This window comes from Manis pentadactyla, chromosome 9 (assembly GCF_030020395.1).
Source record: "Manis pentadactyla isolate mManPen7 chromosome 9, mManPen7.hap1, whole genome shotgun sequence".
In the NCBI taxonomy this organism is placed as follows: domain Eukaryota; kingdom Metazoa; phylum Chordata; class Mammalia; order Pholidota; family Manidae; genus Manis; species Manis pentadactyla.
Window position 1 is genome coordinate 109,121,107 of NC_080027.1, and position 22,911 is coordinate 109,144,017.

At 33.9% G+C, this 22,911-nt stretch overlaps 1 protein-coding gene across 1 annotated transcript in view; it reads left to right on the forward strand.

The window, feature by feature from the left end:
• The window catches only part of XPR1 (xenotropic and polytropic retrovirus receptor 1), a 224,565-nt gene that overhangs the window by 190,365 nt on the left and 11,289 nt on the right, over nt 1–22,911 (forward strand). Inside the window, exon 12 of the mRNA XM_036905942.2 lies at nt 21,337–21,503. Within this exon, the coding sequence (XP_036761837.1) occupies nt 21,337–21,503 (167 nt within the window). The remainder of the gene's footprint in view (nt 1–21,336; nt 21,504–22,911) is intronic.

Genomic DNA, 22,911 nt, shown 5'->3' on the forward strand with positions numbered 1-22,911 from the left:
AGTTCTCCAAAAAAGAAATTCAGATTGCCAACAGGCACATGAAAAGATGCTCCACATCACTAATCATTAGGGAAATGCAAATTAAAACCGCAATGAGATATCACCTCACAGCAGTCAGGATGACCAGCATCAAAAAGTCTAAGAACAACAAATGCTGGTGAGGATGCAGAGAAAGGGGAACCCTCCTCCTACACTGCTGGTGGGAATGTAAACTAGTTCAACCATTGTGGAAAGCAATATGGAGGTTCCTCAAAAAAAATAGAAATAGAAATACCATTTGACCCAGGAACTCCACTCCAAGGAATTTACCCAAAGAAAACTACTCAGATTCAAAAAGACATATGCACCCCTATGTTTATCACAGCACTATTTACATTAGCCAAGATATGGAAGCAACCTAAGTGTCCATCAGGAGATGAATGGATAAAGAAGATGTGGTACATATACACAATGGTGTATTATTCAGCCATAAGAAGGAAACAAATCCTACCATTTGCAACAACATGAATGGAGCTGGAGGATATTATGCTCAGTGTAATAAGCCAGGCAGAGAAAGCCAAGTGCCAAATGATTTCCCTCATTTGTGGAGTATAACAACGAAGCAAAACTGAAGGAACAGCAGCAGACTCACAGACTCCAAGAAGGGACTAGTGGTTACCAACAGAGAGGAGTGTGGGAGGGTGGGTGGGGAGGGAGGGAGAAGGGGACTGAGGGGCATTATGTTTAGTACACATGGTGTGAGGGCTCACAGGGAAGACAGTGTAGCACAGAGAAGGCAAACAGTGAATCTGTGGCATCTTACTACACTGATGGACAGTGACTGCAATGGGTGGGGACTTCATAATATGGGTAAATCTAGTAACTACATTGTTTTTTCATGTGAAACCTTCATAAGAGTATATCAATACCTTAATAAAAAAAAAAGAGGCAGCAAAAACAAAACAAAAACTGTCTCTGCAGGAGAGAAGGCAGAAACATAATTTTATCCACTCCTAAATTACTGTTTGAAATCAATCAACAGAAATCAATCTTTAATAATCACTAAGGAGATCATGCTATTGAATAAGAACCAGTAAATAAGGATCTATACAACTGGTAAATCTAATGTAATGCAGTTTAATTATTGAATTGCCTTCGTGATTACCTCTGTCATATCTATTTTATTCAACAAACACAAAATACCTACAGTGTGTCAGATTATAGTACATGCTAGGCATGCATAGATGAATACAGCATATCTTGCCTTTAAGCATCCTTTTGAAACTTACAGTTGTGAGGAAGAATAACAAAATAGAACATGGAAAGTGTAATAATACTATATTATCAGTACAGGTAAGGTACTGAGGTTCAAAAGAGGAAGTGGTTAACTTAGGGTTTTGAGGAACAGTCAAGTTTTCTTTAAATTAAACTTCTTATTTTGTGGTAATTGTAGATTCACATGTAATTGTTAGAAATAATACAGAGATCCCATATACCCTTCATACATTATTTCCAATGGCAACATATTACGGAAGTGTAGTACATGATCACAACCAGGATATTGACATTGACACAGTCAAGATACAGAATGTTTCCATCACCACAAGTATCCTTCATGTTGTCTTTTTCTGTCACACACTCTTCTACTTTTTCCCTGACCCCTAGCAACCACCAATAAGGTTCTCTACTTAATAATTATGTCATTTCAAGAGTGTTATGTAAATAGGATCATATAGCCATGTAACATTTTGAGACCTGCTTTCTTTTAGCTCAGCATAATTCTCTGGAGATTCATCCAGGTTGTTGCATGAATCAACAGTTTATTCCTTTTTATTACTGAGTAGTATTCCATGGTATGGAAGTACCATAGTTTAACCACTCACCATCTAAATGACATTTGTGTTGCTTCCAGTTTCAGGGTGTCATGAATATAGCTGCTGTAAACTCATGTACAGGTTTTTTGTGAACATAAATTGTCGTTTCTTTGTGATAAATGCTCAAGAGTACAATTGCTTGGTGGTATGGTAGCTACATGTTTAGATTTTTTTTAACTGTCAAACTATTTTCAGAGTGGCTGTACCATTTTACATTCTCATCAGCAGTGTATGAGTGGTCCAGTTTCTCCACCTCCTCACCAATATTTGATGATTTCACTCTTATTTTAGCCATTTTCATAGGTGTGTAGTGATCTCATTGTGGTTTCAATTTTGTTGAACATGTTTTTATAGGCTTATTAGCCATCTGCATATCTTATCTTTTGTCCATTTTCTAATTGGGTTGGCTGGCTTTTTATTGTTGAGTTTTTAATACTAGCCCTTTATTGTATAATAATTACAATTATTTTTTCCTCAGTTCAGCTTGTCTTTTTATGATTAATGATACAGTTTGACATTTTAGTACAGTTTTACTTTTATAGAATAATTAAGCAGATAGTACATACAGTTCCATATACTCAGTCCACCCCCATCCCACTCCACTTACACAGTTTCTCCTATTATTAACATTTTACATCAGTGTGGTTCATTTGTTACAGTTAATTAACCAGTGTTGATAGGTTATTATTAACCATAGTCCATAGTTTACATTAAGATTCATTCTTTGTGTTGTACAGTTCTGTGGGTTTTGACAAATGCATAATAACATGTATCCACCACTAGTTTCATACAGAATAGTTTCATTACCCTAAAAATTCCCTGTGCTTTACCTAATCATCTGTCTCCCTCTGAGCAACCACTGATCTTTTACTGACAACAGTAAAAGATGTGCCTTTTCCAAAATGTCGTATAGTTAGAATCATATAGTATGTAGCCTTTTCAGACTGACTTCTTTTCACTTAGCAAAAGGCATTTAAAGTTCTCCCAATGTCTTTTTGTGACCTAATATCTATTTCTTTTTATTCCTGGATAATATGCCATTGTATGGATATACTAGTTTGTACATCCATTCCCCTGCAGAAGGAAATCTTGGTTGCTTCCAGTTTGGGGCAATTATGAATGAATCTGCTGTTAATGTCTCTGTGTTGTTTTTTATGTGGTCCTAACTTTTCAGTTCAACTCAGCCTATGAGTACAGTTGCTGTTGAATCTGTTTTGTTTCGTAAGAAGATCCCCCAGACTCTCTACCAAAGTGGCTGTACCATATTGCATTGCTTCCAAAAATGAATGAGAGTTCCTGTTGCTCCACATCTTTGTTTGCATTTGATATTATCAGTTTCTTGGATTTTAGCCACTCTAGTAGTTGTGTAGTAGTATTTCATTGCTGCTTTAATTTGCAATTTCCTGATGATAAGACGTTGAATATCTTTCACATGCTTATTTGCCATCTGTGTATCATCTTTAGTGAAGTATCTGTTCAGACCTCTTGGCCATTTATTAGTTGGGTTGTTTTATTGAGTTTTAAGAGTTCTTTATATATTTTAAATGTAAGTTATTGGATAATATTTTGCAAATATTTTCTCCCCATATGCAGTTTGTCTTTTCATCCTCTTGTCTTTCACACAGCAAAAGTGTTTGGTAAGTCAAACTTTTCAATTTTTCCTTTTATGAATCATGTGTTTGATTGAAGTCTAAGGACTCCTTGCCTAGCCCTAGTTCTTGTAGGTTTTCTGGTTTTTCTAAAAGTTTTATGTCTTATGTTTAAACTTGTGATCCACTGAGTTAATTTTTGTAAAAGGTGTGAGACAGGTTGAGGTTCATATTTTTGCCTATGGATGTCCAGTTGCTGCTCCAGCATCTTATGTTGAAAGGGCTCTCTTTCCTCTATTAAATTGCTTTTGTGCTTTGTCAAAATTCAATTGGGTATATTTGTGAGTGTATTTCTGGCCTCCATTTTGTTCCATTGATATCTATGTCTATCCCTCACCAATACTATACAAACTTTAAAAAAAAAAAACATGACACTGATTTATTTATTTATTGGATAAATTTGATGTGTAACATTGTGTGAGTTTAAGGTGTATAGCATGTTACTTTGATACATTTATATATTGTAATATTGCCAATGTAGTGATACTTACCACATTATGTAATTATTATATAATTATATTCTATAAGTATATTATTATCTATATTCATTACACTGTTCATAAGTCTCTGTGATTTATTTACCACTCATTACAACTGGTACTCTTAAAGTCCCTCTTACTCCCTTTCCCCCATCTTTTGGTAATCATCATTTTACTCTCTGTTTTTTACAGTTTTAGGTTTTTTAGATTCCATATATAAGTGATATTATACAGTACTTGTCTTTCTCTGGCTTATCTCACTTAGCAGAATATGCTCAAGGTCCATTCATACTGTCAGAGAAGAAGGATGTATTCCTTTCTCAATATATCATTGAGCATATGTACTACATCTTTTTTATACATTCAGCCATTGGTGGACAATTGAGTTATTTCTTGACTGTTGTGAATAATGCTGCTTTAAACATGAGAGTGCCTCTATCTCATCAAGATCCTATTTTCATTTCCTTTGGGGTATATATCCAGAAGTGGGATTGCTGGATCATATGGTAGACCTATTTTCAATTTTTTGAGGAACCTTCATATTGTTCTCCATAGATTCCTACCAACAATGAATAATGGTTCCCTTTTTACCACATCCTTACCAGCAGCTGTTGTCTCTTGTCTTGACAATAATTATTCCAAGACGTGTGAGGTGATATAATTGTGGTTTTGATTTGCATTTCTCTTATGTATCTGTTCATTTGTCTGTTGGTCATTTTAATGTCTTCTTTAGAAAAATGTCTGTTCTGCCCATTTTTTAATCAGGTTATTGGGGATTTTTGTTCTACTGTGTTAACGGAGTTATTTTTATATTTTGGATATTGACCCCTTACCCAATATATTTGCAAAAATTTTCTCCAGTTCTGTAGGTTGCCTTTTCATTTTATTCATTGTTTTTTGTTTTGTTTTGTTGGGGGTTTTTTGCTGTTCATAAGCTGTTGAGTTTGATGTAGTCCTGTTTGTTAATTTTTATTGTTGTTTGTGCTATTGGTGTCATGCCCCAAAAATGATTGCCAAGACCAGTATGAGCTTCCTCCCTACATCAGCTTCTAGGAATTTATGGTATCAGGTCTTATGTTTTAAGTGTTTGACCCATTTCAAGTTTATGTTTGTGAGTGGTGTGAGATAAGTGTCCAGTTTCATTGTTCTGCATGTATTTCTGCAGTTTTCCCAGCATCTTTTGTTGAAAAGATTATCCTATTCATATTGGATATTCTTGGCTCCTTTGCCAAGTATTAGTTAACTGTATATACCAGGATTTAATTCTGGCCTCCCTGTTCTGTTCCATTGGTGAATATGTCTATTTTTATGCCAGCAGTATACTGTTTTTATTACTTGGTAGCAATAGTTTAAGTTGGCTTTGTAGCATAGTTTAAAATCTGGAAGAATGATACCTCTGGCTTTGTTCTTTTTTCTTGGAATTACTTTGGCTGCTCAGGGTCTTCTGTGTTTTCAAACAAATTTTAGGATTCTGTTTCTTTGAAAAATGCCTTTGATAGTTTGAAAGGGGTTACATTGACTCTTTAGATGGTTTTGGGTAATACAGCTATTTTAACAATATTTTTCAGATCTGTGAACATGGGATGTCTTTACAGTTGTTTGTGTCTTACTTGATTTCTTTCAGCAGAGTTTTATAGTTTTCATTGTTCAGATCTGTCACTTCATTCGTTAAATTAATTCCTAAGTGTTTTATTGTTTTTGATACTATTGTGAATGGGATGGTTTCTTTTTCAGATGCTTCATCATTAGTGTAAAAGAATGCAATTGATATCTGTATGTTGATTTTATATCCTGCCACTTCACTAAATCTTTGATTTCCAAGTTTTTTTATTTTACTGATTCTTTGGGATTTTCTGTATATAGGATCATATCATTAACAAATAATGACAATTTTACTTATCCTTTCTGATTTGGATGCCTTTATTTCTTTGTCTTGCATTATTGCTCTAGCTAGGACTTCCAGTATTATATTGAATAGGAGCGGTGAGAGTGAGCATTCTTGTCTTGTTCCTGATCTTAGGGAAAACATCTTCATTTTTTTCCATTGAATATAATGTTAGATATGGGTTTGTCATATATGGCCTTTATTATGTTGAAGTATGTTACCTTCTAAACTCTGTCTGTTAAGGGTTTTTATCATGAAAAAATGTTGTATTTTGTCAAATGTTTTTTTCTGCATCTATTGTGATGGTCATGTGATTTTATCTCTCATTTTATTGGTGTGATTTATTACATTTATTGATTTGCATATGTTGCATCATCCTTGCTATCCCAGGGATAAGTCCCACTTGGTCATGGTGTATAATGCTTTTAATGTAGTCTTGAATTTGGTTTGCTTATATTTCGTTGAGAATTTTTCATCCATATTATCAGGAACATTGATCTATAGTTTTCTTGTGGTACACTTACCTTGTGGTATCTTATTTGGTATCAAAGAATGCTGTCCTTGTAGGAGTTTGGAACTGCTTCCTCCTATTTGATATTTTGGAAGAGTTTGAGGAGAGTTGGTGTTAATTCTTCTTTAAGTGTTTGGTAGGATTCTCTAGTGAAGCTGTCTGCCTGTCTGCATTTGGAGTTTTCTTTTGATTACTCATTCAATCAATTAACTCAGTACTAGTCTGTTCAGATTTCTATTTTTCCTGATTCAGTCTTGGTAGTGTGTGTGTGTTTCTAAGAATGGGTCCATTTCTTCTAGGTTATGTAATTTGTTGGCATGTAATTGTCCGTAGTAGTCTCTTATGATTCTGTATATATTTCTATAGTATAAGTTGTAATTTCTCTTCATTCCTTTTTTGTTTTCCCACTTTTTTTCTCAATTTTATCTTTTCAAAGAACCAGCTCATTCAAAGAACCGGTTTTATTGATACTTTTTATTGTTTTTCTGATCTCTGTTTCCTTTATTTCTGCTCTGATCCTCATTTCCTTCCTTCTGCTAAATTTGGGCTTAATTTGTTCTTCTATTTCTAGTTCTCTGAGGTGTATAATTTAGATTATTTGAGATCCTTCTCATTTCTTTTTGTGTGTGTGTTAAAAAAAATTTTTTTTATTTTGGTATCATTAATATAAAATCACATGAGCAACATTGTGGTTACTAGATTCCCCCCATTATCAAGTCCCCACCACATACCCCATTATAGTCACTATCAGCATAGTAAAATGCTATAGAGTCACTCCTTGTCTTCTCTGTGCTATACTGCCTTCCCTGTGCACCCACCCCTATATTATGTGTGCTAATAGTAATGCCCCATATTCCCCTTCTCCCTCCCTTCCCACCCACGCTCCCCAGTCCCTTTCCCTTTGGTAACTGTTAGTCCATTTTTGGGTTCTATATCTTTTCATTTCTTGATATATGCATTTATTCATCTCAGAGCTGCTCTTGCTGTATCTCATGATACACTGTATCTCATGAATATTTTCAGTTTTGTTCGTTTCAAGATAATTTTTTATTCCCCTTTTGATTTCTTCTTTGACCCAGTAGTTGTTTAGAAGCGTGTTGTTTAGTTTCTAGATATTTGAACATCTTGCTTTCCTCTTGTTGGTTTCTAGTCACATCACTGTGATCAGAGAAGATGGCATGATTTCAGTCTTCTTAAATTTGCTATTTGTTTTGTGCCCTGTCATATGATGTATCCTGGAGAATGTCCCATGTGCTCTTAAGAAGAATGTGTATTCTCCTGCTGTTGGACAGAATGTTCTCTATATGTCTCTTAGGTCCATTTGTTTTGAAATAAAAGTATGGCTCTGCCCTCCTTTTCATTTCTGTTTCTTTGTGATATCATCTTCCATCCTTTCACTCTGAGCCTTTGTATGTCTTTAGAGCTGAAATAAGTCTTCTGTAGGCAGCATATAGTCAGGGTTTTATCCATCCAGTCACTCTGCATTTTGATTGGTGAGTTAAATTCATTTACATGTAGAGTGATTATTATATGTGAGGATTTAATATTGCCATTTTATCTTTTACCTTCTGAGTATTTTGTCTCCCCATTTTTTGTGTTTCCTTCTGTTTCTGTGTACCTTTTAAAGTTGGTTTTCCATGGTGACTTGCTCAGTCTCCCCTTTTTTTATGGTTCATGCCTCTGTGCTAGATTTTTGCTTTGTGGTTACCTTGAGGTTTACATAAAACATCTCACAGGTAAAATAGCCCTTTCTCTGCTAATAGCAATTTATCTTCATTCATCTTAGTTCCATCCTTTTACTATTCCCCTCTTATATTTTTGAGGTCACAAATTATCTTTTTTTTGGGCTGTGATTTTGTTACAAAGTTGCAATAGCTATGGTTCTTTTTAATGATCTTTTCCTTTAACCTTTATGCTATAGTTAAGAGTTTAATATAATATTCTAGGAAAGAGTTACAGTTTTCTAATGCTGTTTATTACTTTAATCAGAGTTCTGTATACTTTCATTTCAGCTTGAAGAGCTCCTTTCAACATTTTGTGTAAGGCAGGTCTAGTGGTGGTAAGCTCCCTCAGCTTTTGTTTGTCTGGGAAAGCCTTTATTTCTCTTTCATATCTGAAGGGAAGCTTTGTCAGATAAGGTTGTATTCTTGGCCAGCAGTTTTTATCTTCCAGTATTTTGAATATGCCATTGTACTCTCTCCTAGCCTGTAGAGTATTTTCTGAGAAATCTACTGATAGCCTAATGAAGGTATCTTTGTAGGTCACTGTCTTTTTCTCCCTGGCTGCCTTTGAAATTCTTTCTTTATCATTGACTTTTGACAGTTTTAATATGCTGTGTGTCAGAGAAGGCCTTTTTGTGTGTGTTGAGATTAAATACGGTGTTCTATTAGCTTCACAGACATGTATAACCAGTTTCTTCCCCAGGTTTGGGAAATTCTCAGCTATTATTTAAATATGCTGTCTGCTCCCTTCTCCTCTCTTCTCCTTCTGGGATACCCATTATTCCTATGTTCACTTTCTAATGAAGTCAGGTAGTTCTTAAAAACGTCTTCACTTTTTGGTTCTCTTTCTCTTCTACCTTAATCATTTCTATACTTCTACGCTTGAGCATGCTAGTTCTCTCTCTTCCATGTGACCTGCTCTATTACTAATGCATTCTTCCATCTCATTTAGTGAGTTCTTCAGCTCCAGAATTTCTGATTTCTGGGGTTTTTTTCTTTAATATTTAGAATTTCAGTCTGTTCATTAATGTTATTACTGAGATGATTGTATTGCCTTTCTGAGTTTTCTTATACAGCTTATTACATTTCTTCATAACAGCCAGTTTACATTCTTTATCAGTTAGATTATAATATTCCATACCTTTGGTTTGGTTGCTGGAAAATTGTCTTTTTTGTTTGATATGTTATTCCTGTGACTTTTCATTGTACTTGATGAGAAGTGCCTCTGCCACTGCATTTGAAGTAGTGAACACCTTTCATATTTAGGCAAGGCTTTGTTTACTTTGATTCTAAAAGTTCGACAAGTTGGTAGTTAGGAGCCTTCCTTTTGTTTTACAGAAAATGGTGCTATAGCAGAAGTTTTTCTCTTCCCAATGCTAACTCACTGCTAGGTTTGAAAATGAGCTCATTTTAAAAAGGGGTGGAGGTGTAACAGAATGGGAAGGACTATGTACTTAGCCCTTGAGACTTTGGGTGTGCCCACAGCCTGATAGGGGGATCCTCAACTGTGGGGGGGATGCAGAGGTCTGTAGGTGGTCCTCTTGCCTCCTGGGGCAGACTAGAGACACTTGCCTTCAGTTCTCTTTGTCTGCCTACTTCCCTTTCCTCTCCCTCCCCCAAGTCACTATGGTCCCTCATCAAAGACAGCAACTGGTCCCTCCAGCTGCAGTGCATATACCTCGGCAGACCCCCGACTTAACACCTTCACTCTTCATGTCCTCTGCCAGAAAGGTCCTCCTGGCTCACTGCCAGACCAGCCACTGCCTTTGCTGCCATCCCCACCTCTGCCACTGCCCACTCCCCTACACTTCCCTTACTCAGTCACCTCCTCTGTGGTCCAGTCTACCCACTTTGAGGTGCATAGGTGGATGGATCTGTTGAGTGCCTGCTACACTATGCAGAGGTGCTTTTTCTTCCTGGTTATGGATGTCCAGTTAGTTGTATACCAGAGGGGAGAGAAGAAGGGAATGACTCACACAGCCATGATGCTGAGGTTACCCCATACAATCTTGATTACTGTAGTTATATAATAAATCTTGAAATGGGGTAGATTGATTCTTCTCACTTTGTTATTCTTTTTCAGAATTGCTTTACCTATTTAGTTCTTTTGCCTTTCTATAGAAATTTTAGAATAATACTGTCTGTATCTACAAAAAGTCTTGCTGTGATTTTTATAAGAATTTTGTTAAACCTATGTATCAATTTGGGAAGAGTTGGTATCTTTACTATGTTAAATCTTAGAGTCCATGAATATCTCTCTACACTTCTTTAGATCTTTGATTTCTTTCCTCAACACTTTGTGTTTTTTAATGTACAAGGCTTTCACATATTTTTTGAGTGATTGTAAAGGATGGTATTCTTAAATTTTGGTGTCTGTATGTTCATTATTAGTACATAGAAATACAATTGATTTTTGTATATTTATCTTACATACCAAGACCATACTGCGATCATTCATTTCAAGAGGGATTTTTTTGTATACTCCTTGGACTTATCTACATAGACAGTCATGGCATTTACAAATAGGGACAGTTTCATTTCTTCCTTTCCAGTTTCTCTGCCCTTTTTCCTTTCCAATTTCTCTGCCTTTTACTTCCTTTTATTTTCTTTCTTTACTTAATTGCCCTGGCTTGAGCTTCCAGTACTATGTTGAGTAAGAATGATGGGAGCAGATACCCTTGCCTTAGTTTCCAGTCTTAGGGAGAAAGCATTCCATTGTTCACTACTAAGTATAATAAATAAAACTTCCCCAGCTAATGCTGTAAGTTTTTTGTTGCGGAAGCTTTATCAAGTTCTGGAAGTTCCCCTCTAGTTCTATTTTTCTAAAGAGATTTTTTAAATCATGACTGGGTATTGAATTGTTTTCAAATGCTTTTTCTAGCTCTTTTCATATGATTCTGTGGTTTTTCTTCTATGGTTTAGCCCATTAATATAGTGAATTATATTACTGATTTTTTAATACTGAACCAGCTTTGCATCTCAAGAATAAGCCCTACCTGGTCATGGTGTATAATTCCTCTTATATAGTATTGAATTCTGTTTGCTAATATCTAAGGATATTTGTGTCTGTATTCATGAAAGATATCCTGTACTTTGCTTTCTGTGTACTGTCTTGGTTTTGATATGGGTATAAAACTAATTTCCTAAAATGAACCAGGAAGTTTTCTTTTTTCCAATTTGTAGATTTTTTTGTTACAAGTTTGGTAGAATTCTTCAGTGAAACCATCTGTGCCTGAAGATATATTTTGGGGTAGTTTTTAAATTACAAATTCAGTTTCCTTTATAGTTACAAGACTATTCAGATTTTATATTTTATACTGGATGAGTTGTGATAGTCAGCATTGTTTTGATGAATTTAGTCCATTTCATTAAAATTTATGGGTGTAGAGTTATCAATAATATTCCCTTTTTATCCTTTTGATGTCTTCAGGATTGGTAGTGATATCCTCCTGTTTCATTCCTAATATTGATAATTTATGTCTTCTCTTTTGTCAATTGTACTAGACATTTGTCAATTTTATTGATCCTTTCAAGGAACCAGCTCTTTGTTTCATTGATTTTTCTCTTCTTTTCATTTTCAGTCATTTCTGTCCTTTATTATACCCTTGCCTCTGCTTGCATTGGATTTATTTTGCTATTCTTTTTCAAGTTTCTTGAGGTGGGAACTTAAATTATCGATAAGACTTTTTTCTCTTTTCTGATGTGTACAGTTGTATGTATAATATATGTATAATGCTGTGCATTTCCTCTCAGCACTAATTTAGCTATGTCCCACAAACTTTGATGTTTATTTTCATTTATGTTTTGTCAGTGTATTTTTTAATTTCCTCTGAGACTTTCTCTTTGATGCATGAATTACTTGGTAGAGTGTTGTTTAGTTTCCAAGTGTTCAGCAATTTTTCTGTTACTGATTATATGGCCTGTTTTGGAATATGTTCAGTGGGCACTTGAAAAGAATGTGTGTTCTGGTGTTGTTGGGTGGATATCCTGCTGGTTGATGATGTTTTTGAGTTCTAAATCCTTACTTACCTTCTATTTGTTTCATCAGTTGTTGAAGAGGAGAGTCGAAATCTCCAACTATAATTGTGGGGTTTTTTACTTCTTTTAATTCTATCAGTTTTTGCTGCTCTGGTTTGATGTAGACACAGTTAGGATTGTTACATCTTCATCGTGAATTGGTTCTGTTATAATTATATAATGCCCCTCTCTGTCTCCAATAGTTTTCTTTCCTCTGAAATCTACTTTGATAGTAATACAGTCACCCTGTTTTCCTTTAACATTTACATGATATGTATTTTTCCATCCTTTTTGTCTTACCTATATCATTAAGTTCAAAATAGGTTTCTTGTAGACAGAATTATTGGGTCATAGTTTTTAGTCCACTCTGGAGATCTCTTTTAATTGGTATATTTATATTATTGATGTTTAATGTGTAATTAAGTCTTTTAAATGTGCCATTTTTTTTCTTGATTTTCTCCTCTCTCTGCTTTTTATTTCTGTGTTTTTACTTGAACAGTTTTTTAAGATCCATTTTGATTTGTCTGTAACGTTTGTGAATGTATTTCTTTGGGTAACTTTTCTAGTCGTTCTAAGTATTATATATACATAACATAACAGGGTCCTAGTGTCATCATTTTATTACTTTGCTCTTTGAGTTTGCTATTTGAGTGGCTTATAGAAGCCTCACTTCCCTTTACATCTTTTTACCCTCCCCCATTTATAATACAGTGGTCTTAAATATTTCTTTTATATACATTTAGAACCACATCAGACAGTATTACAATTTTTTGCTTTAGCTGTCAAGCATTATTTGGAAAACTCAAGAGGAAAAGGAAAGAAAACCTTTTATATTTATTCATATTTTTGCTTACCGTGTTCTTTCTTCTTGAAGTTCTAAGATTCTTTCTTTTATTATTTTCTTTCTGTTTAGAGAATTCAAGAATTCTTTTAGGGTAGATCTGCTGACAAATTCCCTTAATTTTCATTTATCTGTGAATGTCTTGATTTCCCCTTCAATTCCTGAGGAATATTTTCATTGAGTATATGATTCTGGGTTTACTTGATAAATTTTGTGCTTCCTTCTGGCCTGCAGAAGATTTCTGATGAGAAATCTGCTGTCATTCAAATTGTTTTAACCCTGACAGTTAAGGTGTCATGTTTTTCTTGGCTGTACTCAAGATTTTTATCTTTGTGTTTAGTTTTCAGAAGTTTAATTATGATGTGGTTTGGCATTTTCTAAGAGAACTTATTCTAAGTTCTCGGGGTTTATTCTATTTGAGGTTTGCTCAACTTCTTGAGTCAGTAGTTTTGTCTCTTAACAAATATAGGGAGTTTTCAGCCATTATTTCTTCCAAGTACTTTTTCAGCTCCCCCACTCTTCTCTTCTTCTGGGCTCTGACACAAATGTTAGGTCATTTATGTCATCTGTTTCTTTGCTGAGGCTTTCTATTTTTTCATTATATAAAACATTTTGTAATTGCTCATCACAATTGAACATTTAACATGGCTTATTTAGTCTTTATCAAATAATTTCAACATCCCTGTCATCTCCGTTTTGGCATCTATTCATTTTCTTTTTTCAATCAGTTGGAAATCTTTCTGGTTCTTGATATGATTAGTGATTTTCTATTGAAACCTGGGCATTTGCGACATTATGTTAAGAGATGTTGGAGATACACATACACACACATACACACACACACACACACACCTTAATTATCCTTTGGATTCAGATCATTCTTGCTTTTAGATAGTAGCACTAGCTGCCAACTAACAGCTTTGGCAATATCACCTTCTTTGTCACAAATACTAGTGCATTTGTGTGATTATTTGAGTATTTTATTGTATTTTGTCAATTTTTATTAAAATGAGTGAGAATTATAAATGATAGTACACATCATTACTAAAAGGAAAATGTCTGAAATTTAGTACAGTTAAAACGATAAAAATCATGAATCATGTATCAAGCATCAGCTTTTAAGCAGCAATGCCTGTACTCATTGGATTTGAAGAAATTTAACTATGTCCTGTTGTAAAGGGTAAAAATGAAGAAATGTAAAATGTTTTATGCTTCCTTCCTTCTGGCCTCCAGAAGATTCCTGATGAGAAATTTGCTATCTGATTAATCATTAAAGATTGTGTCTAAATGGCAAGGAAGATAAAGGGGGTTTATTTTCCTTATTTTTAGCTTTCAGGAAATGAAATTTACACATAGCATATACATCTGTTTCTTGACTTTTTCATACTCAGTTCTATACAAGTTTTTAGGGACACAGTGTATCTGTAGGCAGCCCAGAAACCATGTTGGCTTCCCCAAATATTTGTTGGAAGGTATATATTGTGCAGATAATTAAAAAATGAGTAAAATACAGCCCTCACCCTGTTTTAACTAGGCAAATATTGAGTTCCTACAGCATGGAGTATAGTGCATAGACCCTAGAAAAATGCTGACATGAGATCTTTCCCTAAAGATACTACAATTTAATGGAAAAGACAAGTATATACACACCATACAATTCTCTCTCTTGTGAAGTTAAAGCCTTTTAAAATGCTGGATAGAGTATAGTCTTATAGGAAAGAGAAAAAAAGTATGTCTATTTAATAATAAAGATAAAATGTAAGCACAGACAAAATGTTTTTGAAAAGAATATCATATGAAGGAGAGATTACTTTCTTTCTAAACTGAGATGTTATTTTATCCTTTGCTAAATAATTTTCATTATTAAATTTTTATTCATCTGTGAAATGTTAACTTGAAAAGGTGGTGTTATAACTCTCATTGCTTTTCTTCTCCCCTTTACATTTGCAGGCACATTGTCTCCTACTACTCTGAGAAAATTGAACCTATCAGGAGTCATTTTCCTTCAACTGCCTTCTACCCACATACTTATTTAACCCAAACCCATTCTCACCATATTTTCCCAGTCTTAGGTAACAGTTTCCCTCCTAAGTTCTCTTTTAGGTCTCCTCCTAAGACCTTCTTTCCTCCTCTTTTTGGGATCTTGCTCTGGTCATCATCCTTTTTCTTTCCTAAATCTTCAGTATCTTTATCATTACTGACTCCTTCTCTTCAGCTGATGTACATACCTAAGAGCCTCTCTAACCCTAAAAAGACTTCCATTATCTCATTAAGCCATCTAGTGTCTTGCCCTTTCTCATTCCTGCATCTCAAAACAATAGTCTGCCCTTCCTCATAGTCTCTATTTTCCTATAGCCACAGTAACTTCATATAATAATTTTAACATATTTACAACCTTGAAATATATACAAATATAGGATTACAATTTATATTTTTGAAAGAGCTAGGAAGCTCTGTAACATTGGAGAGAGCTCTTATCTCTTTGGATTTTTGAGAATATACTCAACCAAGCTTAGTCAATGCAGTATAGATGGAAAACATCTACTTCTGACTATGTCCTTGCCCTTTTTGTAGAAGAGCCTTATATTATATTTGCTGGTTCCAAAATGGTTTCAACTACTGTCTACATATATATGACTCCAAAATCTGTATCTTCTTATTTTTATTTCCAGTTGTTTCCTAGGCATTTTCCACCTTGATGTCATAGGTCCTCAAAGTCAACATTTTAAAAACAAAACTCTTTTTTTCCCCTTAGCTTTCTTCAGGCCTCATGTTTTCTATTTCAGTTCATGGCAGTATCCCACCCAGTCATCCAGGTTAAAAACTAGGAGTTGTCCTTAAATCTGCTCTTTATCTTGCCTTCACAATTAACTAATTCCTATCAATTTTAGTTCCAAATTATTTCTCAGATTTTTTGCCTGACCTCTTTATACCTTATACTTCCACTCAATTCTAGTCCCCATCATTTCTCATTTGGCTACTATAACAGCCTTCTCATTGGTACACTACTTCCAGGCTTCCCCTTCAAACTCATCTTCCCTATGGTATCTAGCACTGCACTATTCAGTAGCATAGCTGCTAGGTATATGTCGCTTTTGAGCACTTAAAACGTGCCTAGTCTAAACTGAGAGGTACTCTTAAGTATAAAATACAAACTGGACTTTGAAGACAGATGTAATACTTCCTCCAGCTTTTCTTGTGGCTATTCCTTCTCATTACTCAGTTATCAACTTAGAGACTTTGAACACATCTAAAGGAATTCTGCCAGTCTTGATCACATTACCATATTCTGGTTTCTTCATGGCACTTTGCACTGTCTGAAATCATCTCATTTATTTGTATATCTAATCATTGCCTACCCCCACTAAGCAGTACGCTTCACTGGAACAGGCAATTCGTTCTTTAGTGAATAATATTCACTCCTTTGTACCTGGTATCTGGAATAATATCTGGCATAAACTAGGTGCTAATTTAGTTATTTAATGATTGAATGGTTTCTACTGTTTGATGTGGCTCTCTCTACCTCAGAAACCTGTTTAACTCAAGACTGTTATTTTTCAAGACTCAGTTTAAGTAGCACTGCCTCCAGAACGCCTTTCCTGGCCTTTCCTCCTCCTAGAAACCTGGTTTATTGATTCCTCCTCTATGCACAGTTCTACAATTGCACTTACACATTGTGTTTTTGTTTATAGCTCTTTTCTTTTACAGTTAGGCCTTAATAGTTCCTCAGTACATTCTCCCTTCTCTAAAAATATACCCAGTAGACATTCAGCATGTTTGTTAAATATAGAAGTAAACAGATTTTTCTTTGGAGTTAATCTTAAGCACTATAAGTGCATAATAAATAATGCAGCTTATAGTAGATACTCAATATATGTTGAGTGAATTTCTTTGTACTCTTTTTCTTTTTTTATTATAAAAACAATATAGCATCATTTAAGGCTTGTTTAAATATTTATAAAATACCACCACCCTAATAGGAACTGTTTTCTTTAGCTCACTTTGTTCCTGTCTTTTTCTTTTATCTTTAATTATACAGGTAAAACATGGATATGTATATAGTATTGTAAAAAGAGAATTCAAATAATATGGAAATACATAAAGTTAAAAGTGATTCCCCTTAATAATCTTACTTCCCTCATCAGGGATAGCCACCTCTGTCTTCTTCTATAAACATGATTTTATACACAGTATGAAATAATAATACACGTATAGTTTTTAAATTCTGTTTTCCACATACCTTAGAAATGTTTTTAATGTAACTTCATAGTTTTATGGAACTCTGTTTCCATCTTAGAGTGGAGACGGACTAACAGAGAACAACACTGTCTGGTACGAAAAAGTTCCTTGGATAAAGATTGCTATTTCTAGTGTCCTCGTTTATCCTTAAGCTTAATGATTTACATTTTTGTCTCAATCATTTTAAGATTGTAAAGTTTCTATAGTCACAGAATTGGAAAAAGGCAGAGTCTGGATTCAAACCCAGATCTTCTAACTTCAAATCCAGTCATTTTTCCACTCACTATTTCTCTAGACTTCAGCTTCCTTTACTATAAAATGGGAATAATAAAGTCTGTCTTGCCTGTCCTAAGGATAAATATGATAATCACCTGAGGAGGTGTGGTATTGCATGTGATCTTACATACTTACTAAAATGCATTAAAGATCAGGGAAGTATCTATATCCATGAATATTCAGAGAACCGTATTTATCTCTTAAGTCAGCAATTCAATTTTTTAGGTAATAAGAATAGAACTAGGATTTGCTAGATGCCAAATTCATTCCTAACTCAGTTTACTTTATATAAGCTTGGGCTTTGACAATACTGTCCACTCTATTTCATTTGTTTTCTTATTTAATTTCAAATTAAAAACTAGTAAACTATTGCCAGAGTAGAAAGGTTTTGATTGAAAAGAAAACAGTTCACTTTGTCTTTATCATGGTGCCACTTCTTTCGCTTTTGAAATATCCTCCCTGAAATATACTTCAGAATGATTTCCATATGTAATTTTTCTTGTTTCTCTTTTAGCAGTCCTCCTGATGTATTATTTTACTTTATCCTTCCTATGATGGCTATGGGTACAAAAGTCTAAGAAGCTTATTTTCATTTGTTTTAGGTTCAGTGAATACTATGACCATAAATATGCCCAGTATGAATTATGCTTCTAATATGGCAGGTGTGTAATAGAAGTTTAACACAGAATAGCAATGACTTGATTTTCTGTGATTCTGAACATCACTAAAGTGGGCTACCAGAGATAGCCAAGAGAGAATTAGATGTAATTGCTTGCCTAAAGTCATAATATCTTTCCAATACCTCCCCTGAATACCAATGAAGGCAGATGATCTGAGGGAGAAGCTCTTCCTTTGGGAGATAGGAAAGATCAAATAAGGGTAATGATTTAAAAGAAACCAAAATGTAGCATGTGTAGACCAGATGTGCGCTAGTCATTGTTTGAAAAAATCCATAGATGAAACGTTACTTATTCCAAAATATTCTGTCAAATTGTTTGGTTTTTTTAAATCCTTGTGTGTGTTTCATAGAAATTTCATAGAAATAAAGGGGCTTAGAAAGGAGGGAAGCACTGACCAATTGTACCATTTTAAGACTTATACTCTAATAGTAGGACTTACATTTAAAACCTAGAAGAAATAAAAGAAAATTAGCACATTGCTTCTAGTTACATTATTAATTCCTTTTTAAAAAACTTTTCCTCCTACTATCTTCTTTTATATAATAGTCTGAACTTGACAATTTCTTCAGTAATTAGGAAAGAAAATTAACTTTCAATAATAAGACTTGATATTACTTATACTCACTTGAGAAATACTTTGTTGCCTCCTACTGATACATCTATTAGTCTGTTCTTATTTCATTACTTTTACTAGCAAACCAAATGATGACTTGTGAAAACTAAATGAGATAATATATGTAAAGCACATGGTAATAAGCATTCAGTAAAAAAAAGAGTTGCAGATGTAATTTACAATAAAATTGCTTGTCTTTTCCTCTTTGTTTTGATCTTGTTTTGAAAATATGAGTAGAATGTGATTTTTATTAAGTTGCTAAATTTGCTTTATTCTCTGCACACCTTAATAGATGACATTATAGAATTTTTTTAATGCATCTGTGATGCTAATTATTGAGCAATACTGCTCAGCTAGAGCGTATATCTATCAATGGAATGAAATGAACAGATATTTCAGAACACATCTAATTAAACCTAGATAATATTTTGTTAGGACTTTTTTGATAATTCATATGGCACAATGTTGTAGTATAAATATTCATTCAACCCAATTTGCTTTTGATGAAGAAAGTTTTTTTGGAAATAGTTTAAACCTGAAAATATGTGTATTTACAAGCTTGATTATACATTAAAATCACTTGTGGACCATTTAAAAAATACTAGTTTCTGTTCCCTACCACTGACTTCTAAGAGAAGCTGAGCAAGTGGTATATTGATGTATGTTTAACAACCAGTTCTTGGGTGGGAGATAAAGGGCACTGATTTTTCAGTATTTGCTTATGTCCATGATGTAAATACTTCCACAGTAGCCAATTTCAAGCTACTAAGATGATAACGTTGAATTGGGAAAAGATGTATCGTAGCACAGCATGATATATTTTCATCATATAAATGCAGTCAACATACATAGCCTAGAAGAACAGATAATAGCAAAATTTAGTAAAATAAGGAGAAAGTGATGGAGTTTGAGTTTTTATTACTTTTGTTTTTATAACTAATTGTAAGTTTACATTATTAATTTTTTAATAATAACTGTGTTTAACAACTAGCTTACAAAGTTTTTGAAAATTTAACAGTTGGCTCTCCTGAGCTAGTACATACTGACTCTAACACTATACTGGAGCTCTAAGATATCTGTATTTTTTAATGAGATAATTCTGATGCAAGCAACCTGCAACCAGTTAATGTTTCTGGAATACAGATCTAATCAGAAGACCCAGCAAGGCATTCCACAGTCAGACCCAAAATGTCTTTTCCAAAGTCATTTCAAATCATACCCATTCCCTTAACATCCTCTGTGTTTCACTCACACAGATTTAGATTACTTGGAGCTTCTGAAATACATCTTGAACTTTCTCACCCTGGTGCCTTTTCATTACCTTCCTTCAACTTTGAATGGCCTTGCCTCATCTATCTGACTTTTGCAACACTATTTATCTTTCTACAAATAACTCAAATATTACTTCCTCTTATTTCCTACCATTTGGACACATTCCCATTCTCTTTGATATTCTCATAGTACTTTTATTTATTCTTCATTATGAGCTCAAATTTATCATCAATAACAAATGACTACTTCATTTAATAGACAATAAACTTCTAAAGGGTACCTTTGAATCATACTGCACTTAACACTTTAATAGCTAAAAATGATTAATAAATACTTGTTAATTTTAATAGGAAGGATTATAGATGATGTACAATACATACTTTACTTTCTGTGCCTTTGAAAAAACCAACGAAAATTTAATTTTTTTTTAGATTTCTGTATTTGTTTTTCTGATTCAGGACCATTTAGTTGTTCCATACCTATATCCTGCATCTAGGGAACACAAATAACATCATGACTCTCAAACTTACCAAAAAAGAATTTTACTAGAGAATATGTGAAGCACCTAAGAATGGAAAAGATGAAATTGTATAACTGCATTTGTAAATTATTTTTATTAATCTGATTTAGTGCACTTTATAGTGTTTCCAGCATGAAGTCATATTAGGGCTTTGTATCAATAACAAACAACCTCTAAAAGAAGCAAAAATATCCTGCTTTGCCATTTGAGAGAAATTTGCTTTCACATATGTCCTTATCAATCTGAAGTCCTCATCAATCTATTGCTTTCTGGCATTTTATCTAGAATTGAAATAATCAGATTGCCTCCACATTAAGAATAGACAAGATGTAAGTGTATGAAGGAAACGTTGTTCCAAAGTAAAAACAATCCAACAATTCCTTGAAGCAAATGCAGCACGTTCTTTATTAGTGCTATTTGATCAATTTTTTTCATCTTTGACCCTAAGCTGCCACCTGATGGCAAAAATTGAAATGACACCTATTGTAATATTCAAAACCTACACCACAATTACTTGGATTTTTATATATATTCAACATAGAGCCTCTAAAACTCCAAATGCACATTTGTATAAATTTTATGTATTCAATAAATGTTTGATGATTACTTGTGACTTCAGGAGAACCAGCTAACCTTTGTTAGACAATGACTCTACTAGGGAGATTTGTTTAAAATCTTACTTCCTTTATGGAGCTGTGTAGTTTTTTTAGTTGTTCTTAATGAAGAATTTTTCTTAAGTCTAGCTATTTTCTCTTTTTCCTTTCCATTTTTTCTCTTCAGAACGAGGTCACTCAGATACCCTGGTGTTCTTTTACCTGTGGATCGTCTTCTGTATCATCAGTTCATGCTATACCCTCATCTGGGATCTGAAGATGGACTGGGGTCTCTTTGATAAGAATGCTGGAGAAAACACCTTCCTCCGGGAAGAGATTGTATATCCCCAAAAAGTATGTTCAAAGAGTGTTTGTACTTGTTTAAAAAAAAAAAAAAAAACTCAGGCATAACACCAATTAAATCCTATTATAATACATACCCAAACCCACCTGACTAGAAAAAATAATTACCAAAAAATACTAATTAATTTGATCTTTACCCAGTTGTAAAATTCAGTGATAGGAAGAAGAGTATAGAACAGGTCACTAATATTTTATACTATGTCAAATGTCACGAATACCTCAAAATTGTGCTTTGTAAAGTGTGTGAATGTGTAATATTCAATTTATGAATAGGGAAGACTTTTCAAGTGTGGGGATTAAAGATAAATGTTCGGAGAGTGGATATAAAGAATGATATATAGGATAACTTCAGATAAGCAGATGAAGGCAGATAAGGGGATGTTTGTTGACAGTGATCTTTTTTTAATAAAAGTTACGACAGTAATCACAATAAGCAAATAATATATGACCAAGACGTGAGACATTTTTATAAATCTCATTTGAAAAGAAAACCAGTATTGGTGAGCACAAGTCATAGGACAAACATAAGCACAAGTAAAGGTGGTTCTTTTGTGCTTGCCAAGTAGATGTCCCTTATTGCTTCTTATACTGTTCTTGCCTTACCAAGAGATAGAATACATTTATTTCTTATGCTTATTGCTTAGATGAATGATTTGTGTCTTTTTATAAATGTTACTCCATTTCTCCCTTAAATAGTTCTAACTAGTTGGTTTCTATGTAATAAAATTCATTAAGAGAATCTTACAATCAGTTTCTTTATTCATATTTTCATGGCCCTAGGAAAAAAAATACATACTTTCTTACATAGTAATTTGCAAGTTTTTAAGAAAAGTGTTCTGCTAGATTACCACCATCCCTTTCAATTTTAAAAAGGTATATATTGGAATAAAATTCATTGCACTTGAAAAGGGAAGAAACTCTGTGGAGTCCAGTGGAGCTTCATTTAAAAATTAAAAGCACAGCTATATGAACCTTAAAATCGGTTCCTAGGGATTAACAACGTATAATATTAAACACCATATCCAGGTGAAGGAAGCATTTTTGTTATCTCTGTGTTGAAACTTAACTTCTGTGTCTGTTGCCTCAAATTAAGTGTATTCCTCCCAAAAGACTTCCACTTTTTTTTGGTAACATTCACTCCCACGTCATTCAGCTGTGGATCAGCTTAAGACTCACCTTTAAAGGCAAATGAAATTGCAGTTCTTCACTGAGGCCCAACAGTGAATTCACTTCAAGTGAATTTATCTAAAAATTACATTATCGCTATATTGGATGGAGGGGGGAAGAACAGGAAGGTATATGTTAATGTGTTAAAATATTCACATTCTATCATAATAGTCAATGGATAAAGTCTAAAATCAATCAATTAAGATACACCAACATACACACATTATTTAGA